The 6,000-nt window shown below is 44.8% G+C and overlaps 1 protein-coding gene across 2 annotated transcripts in view; it reads right to left on the minus strand.

Annotated features, from left to right (window-relative positions):
• The window catches only part of SUCO (SUN domain containing ossification factor), a 42,815-nt gene extending 37,606 nt beyond the window's left edge, over nucleotides 1-5,209 (minus strand). For both annotated transcript variants that reach the window (XM_080348473.1, XM_080348471.1), the window contains exon 1: nucleotides 4,984-5,209. In XM_080348473.1, coding sequence (XP_080204599.1) covers nucleotides 4,984-5,048 — 65 coding nt within the window. In that variant the 5' untranslated portion in view covers nucleotides 5,049-5,209. The remainder of the gene's footprint in view (nucleotides 1-4,983) is intronic.
• Between the last annotated feature and the right edge of the window lie 791 nt (nucleotides 5,210-6,000).

The following is a 6,000-nucleotide window of genomic DNA, read 5'->3' on the forward strand; positions in this document are numbered from 1 at the left end:
ATTCTCCCTTGCCCAAGCAAAAGTTCTTTGCACTAGCTTTGCCATCAGCCTGTTAGACCATTTCAGTATTTTCACCAATAATTACAAGAAAGCTTTTAGACTTGCAGTTCTATGTTAGCCTGTTCTCAGCCAAAAGGTTTCATGCTCAGAATTAATACCCTCCTCAAGCAAAGGGCTGTTAGCACCTTCAAGTGTTAACTAAAACTTGTTGTATACCCTCCCCTTGAAATAAAATCTAAAGTCAATAAAACAAAAAATCCAAAAAGTATTCTGTAAAACAGTCACAATAGGAAGTTAGAGAAAGACATTTCAGAAAAACTTCAAATTAAGGGCTAAATTAGGGCACATCTCATTGCAACAGGCAGGGTCTTCTACATCAATACAGAAACCTCATAAGGAGGTACATGCCACTTCAGTATACCACTTGCATAACAAATGAACAAATTTGAAGTTTCTAGGACAAAGCTTTTAGAAGATACCACATGAAAGCACCTCACTGATTTTCAAATAATTTTAGAATGTGAATCTTCAATAATTGATTGAGCCAAGAATTTGTTTTGCATCCAAGGCCCCTGCTTGCATACAGCACCCTCAACTTGAGCAGGATGTAAGCTGGGCATAATCAAATTTGGGTTTGAGTCCAAGTATTCCAAAGCAGGTTTTTTCCAAAAGTTAACTACAGAGGAAAGACACTTCCAAGCAAGATACTTCACACCTATGAACATACTCTTCATTCTGAAGTCTGATGCTTGGACCAAGCATTCTGATTTTATCAACAGCGCCCACATCATTTCTTCCTGCCATAAAATGCAGACACACAATGCATATTTTACTATCAGCCTTCTGAAGAGATCTAAGTAACTAGTTAAGGGGAGAATGACCAGGTCAAATTCTGAGCCCCAGTACACACAAGCTACACTAACAGTACTATGAAAAGCATTAGGGCAGTCTCTGGTAAACATTACACACCGCTGAAAAGAGGATTTCTATGGTAAGAGCTTCTCACTCCCCAATTCTACTACTTGAAACTGTTCTATTATTAACAGATATAAGCTCAAGGTTTAAACCAAAAGCCAGCAATAGGGCAAATAATTGTTCAATCAGCAGAACCCTTGGTTCTGCCATCTCTAATCTGGCTAGCATAGCTTTCACTTGTACTGGACAGGAGGAGCTAAATGGATACTAGCGATGTTCTCACACTGCCAACATAGTACTGTTTTTTCAGAGCTCTTTTTGCATTACAGAAGCTCTAAGGAAGCACACCTTCAAAAAGGTAGAATGCTGTAATGCAAACCAAAACTAGAAATATTTTCTTTCATTAAAACGCACATAAATCTTCACCTCTAATGTTACAGGGAAGAATACAAAGCAATATCAAAATCTACCCACTTCCAGTGTATTTTTTATCTAAGTTTTATTCCTGGTTATACCACTGACCCAAAGTGACCTTTACAATTTTCAGGGTATGCTCTAATGACAGATTCCAGTCAGAGCTACAAGACCATGGGTTTTCCATCAGAAACAGCACATGTCCCTGCTCAGCCACATTGATACAAGCTGATGCAGCATACTCACAATTTAACTACAACTAAAGAATCCTGATGCACATATGCACTTAACCCTCATCTTCCTTTTACTCATAGTTGTAAAACCAAGAATGACAAAAGAGTTCATAAAAGCCAAGTAGATCAGAATGTGCAAAGCACTGTCTGGGACAGAATGAAATACAGACAAGTTAGTGTATGCACGATTTCTTTATTAAACTCATAGCTAATACTTTGAAAGCACAGCTTATGGCAGGTAAAAGATGACATCAGAACAATTTATAAAGGTTACTCTTCAAACAACTGTCACAGTTAGCCTCAATTCAGATAGTTCCAGTACCCCCACAAGCTTCTAAATCCACTTTACTTATTCAGCTCTGTATATTGTCAAACTACAAAGCGTTACAAGTTCTGTAAGTATTTTTTACATTATGATCATCCACACAAAGGAATTAACTGAAGCATAAAAAAAAAATCTTTGTAAATTCAGGACAACAGGACTCATTTGTCACATACAGTCAAAGCTCCAGTCTGCACAGACGTGTATTATTTTTAGAGCACTACATTCCTAAGCCTTACCTCCATCAAAAATATTTCTCCAAAACCATGCAGCCATCCCACTCTTTTGAACTACTTGGAACAACCTTGCTGGCGCAGCTTTGTCAGAAAGCTGCATTTGTTCCATGTGCGGTTTGCTTCAGAAAACTGCAAGTGCTTGTACCTCTCTGATCCTGCACTCCACATTGCCCTCATTAAGAGACAGCAGCTAACAAATCCCTCAACTCAGGCTTCTGGCTTTTTTGCACTGTTCCTAGTACATATTTTTAACTTACAGGACAAGATCTTTTTAAACAGTTTCCAGTTAGAAAACTGTCCCATCAATTTTTTACCCACTTGATTTTTACCAACTGATATTTCTCCATTGGACCAACTTCTTCAGGCATGCCTTAAAATGCATGACAGGAGATTTAAAAAAAAAAAATAAAATTCTTTTTTAAGCTTAGTTTCAAAGAAATAAGCAGCTGTCTGTCCAGGAATGAAACAAAGTTCAGGTTTGGGAAGGGGGGAAGGAGTTCAAGTAGCCCCAAGAGTGTTGTTTCAGCAACTCTGCTTTGCCTTGTGTTTCTCCCCTCCCCCTATGCTTTTTTGACTTTCATCTGTAAGAAAACAGCTTCTCTCCTACTAACATGACATCCCTGGATGATTACCTTTCACAACAACTAAACTGAAAAAGCCAAAATTTGTCACACATGCCAACACTTAGAACACAAAGCTTCTGATTTACGATTTGAAGTTTCTTAACTTCTTATGTGAACAAAGTCATGTATTTTCTTTTTAGGAAAATGTTACATACATCACAACTTATCACATTTCATAGTCCAGCAACAAGGCAGGAATTAATAGATTTCAAGACTTTCCAATTACAAATGTGACATGGCTACTGAAATTAAAGCAAGCTGCAATGCCATCCTGCAAACAGAATTTTAAACTCTCTAATGTGAATTTATGTTTGGACAACAGAGACTAGAGAACTAGAGCTGTAGCCCTCGCAACATCTAAATTAATCTACTGGCTCTTCAATCAAAAGCACCTAGAGTGAGCAGGGTGAACATAGTCTGAACTTCTGCTTTTTAAACAGCAATAAATTTGGGATACTCTAGTGCAAGCTGTGAGCTCCATTAAGACACTGCTTGGAAGAGCAGTCTCTCTTAAAAAGTAAGAAAAATGTAGCTCAATTTTTCTCCTAAACTTACCCAAGATGAACTCAGAAGCTGTCTGAGCTTTACAGAACAGGAATATTATTTCAAAAAGTTAACTGAACGTGGTATGTCTTTATCAATATGGAATAGGCAACTGAACTTTCTTAAACAGTTCAGTTAAAACAGTAAACTAAGAAAACAACAAGAAAAAATTACATCAGTGTATCATTAAATTAAGAACACCTTTGATAACAAATTACATCAAGGCAGAAACAGGTTATCAGGCCTCAATATACAGTAAGAAATAAAATCTGCCTTCCTAATGAGGATCCTAACAAGTAGAACCTTCCACAAGAACAAAAAAAAAACCCAACACAACATAATTTTCCAACAAGTAAAAGAAAAGCTGTCTGGACAGTTACATCAAGTTCACAGTTAACTTACATAGCTAGGAGCTGCTTCTTTTAAAGTTTTGCTAAACGTAAACACAGCAACAGAGTTTCCAAGTACTTTTTAGACTCACTGTATTGTCTCCTCAAAACAAGAATGTGATGACACGAACCAAATTTGCTCCACGATTGCCCAAACCCAGTAATGCAAGTGTCAGCAGCAGATTTGCATCTGATTCTGTAGAGACATGTCTGGGCTCCCCTTGTCCATCCAACTAGAATCAACCATGAAACAACCCAGAACTTCAAAACTATTTCAATCTTTTTATTTTCTAAACAGACTATTTAAACAATTTAAAGAAAATGCGTTAAAATAATCCACCAGATACACAATTATCTCTAACAACTGCTGCTGTTTCAGTTTCTGATATTTGCAGTTTGCTGGTCAAACTGGCTAGCACTTCTCAAACAGTGAGTCATAGATTTCAAAGGAGGCCAAAGTTTAAGAAGCTTATAACTTACCATATAGAAATATATCCTCCTAATATTTGTGTTTTAATAAAGGTCGCATACTAAGGAAGTTTGAAAACAAAGTAAACAGAAGATACTGGGAAAAGGTAAGGTAACCACCATGAAAAACACTCTGAAAGACATAACCAATGCAAAAATGAACGGGCTTATTAGCTTTATCACAACTCCAGCCAGCCACAGAAAATCAGTTTCAAGAATGAGGCATCCTAATCTTTCAGAAAACACAGGCAGAGCTCAGCCTGAAATTAAAAAAGCAAGCCAGCCGTCCAGTTAAAAGCACGGAGTGCCAACTAAATACACACAGAAGTCTACAGAGTAACTTGGAACCTCTGGTATTTGAGGACTGACTCCACATCCAACACGGCTTGTTGTCACGAACGCGGCAAATGACTCTTACTCACAGCAGCGGGAATTACCCTCCCATAAGCTGTTACCTGCCTTTCTCTCCGCGGAACCCCGGGTGCTGCCAGCACATTCACACATTCGTGTTTTGCCAAAAGGAAGCACCTTCTTTCCCCAGGGGCACCGTCTCCACTCCCACCTCCCGCTCCGCGCGTCCCCGACCATCATCTCCCGGCATCCCGACCAAGGCGCTCCCCGCCGGGCTGCAAAAAGCTCCCGAGCCGGGGCAGCAGGGCCGGGCCGAGGTCCCCGTGCTGCCGAGGAGAGCAGGGGCGCAGGGGCTGAGGTGGGCCCGGCGGCGGGGCCCGCCGCTGCCCTTCCCCCCGAGAGCCCCGGGCAGCAGGACGCTCGCACTCCCGGGAGACCTCGGAGGAGCCTTTTCCCTCCGTGAGAGCCCGCGGCGCGGCCGGGACTCACCAGAGCACGGCGCAGAGGAAGAGGCAGGAGCCCAGGGCCAGGAGCCGGCGGGGCCGCTCCCTCATCGTCTCCCCCGTCTACCTGCCGCTGCCGGGCAGAGGCGGCGCATCCTCCCCGGCAGAGGGACAGTGGGAAAAGCGCGGGCGGCGGCGGCGCGCACCGCTGAAGAGAAGCGACCGTTGGAGCGGCCCCGACGTAACGCGACACGCGCCGGCGCGAGCGCGGCCGTTACTACCCGCCGAAGTGGGCCCCTCCCCCCCGGCCCTTATCCGTTCACGCGCTGAGCTGGAAGGATACGCGTCACCCTTCCCACCACTCCGCCACGCCCCCTCGCCCAGCCGCCACCAATCACCTGCGCAACTGGGGGTGGCCCCGCCCGCCAATCCCGGTTGCCGGAGCAGATTGGCTCCTTCCCTCAAGGACGACAGCGAATCAAGAGAGCGGTATTCTATTTCCCCGCCCCTCCAAGGACCCCTTTGAGGTGTCCGCGTGAAATAAGCCGTTAAAAGGAATTCGCCATAGTAATAAATAATGGCTACAGCAAAATCCGAGGCCGAGGGTCGCTCGAGGAATGTCACTACCTCCGCTGCGAGGGACATTTTAAGGACCGGCCCTCCGAGCTGACTTTTTTTTTTTTTTTTGATCAGGCATGTCAGGATGCCCCACAGAGCCGAGCGCTGACTGGTGGCGGCCGAGGCCCCCAGCAGAAACCCCGCGGCGGGGCGGGCGGGGCGCGGGGGCTGCTGGGAGCTGTAGTTCGGCGGGGCGCGCGGGGACCCCGACATTTTGCCGGCGGCGCGGGGGCCGTGGGGGCGGGGCCGCGCCGGGCCGCGTGTCTCGGCACAACGGGCGAACCACCGCAGACCTCGCGGGAGCAGCGCCCTCCCGTAGGAAACTGTTGCCTTGCCAGTATAATAGTCCTAGGCAGGACCGCTCACCAAAGCAAGTTCGAGTAACGATTTTGCAGGGCCGGCGGCTGTGGCTAATGAGAGGCACGCGGAGCGGGGCGAAGAGCCC

Source organism: Nesoenas mayeri (assembly GCF_963082525.1).
Source record: "Nesoenas mayeri genome assembly, chromosome: 8".
Lineage (NCBI taxonomy): Eukaryota > Metazoa > Chordata > Aves > Columbiformes > Columbidae > Nesoenas > Nesoenas mayeri.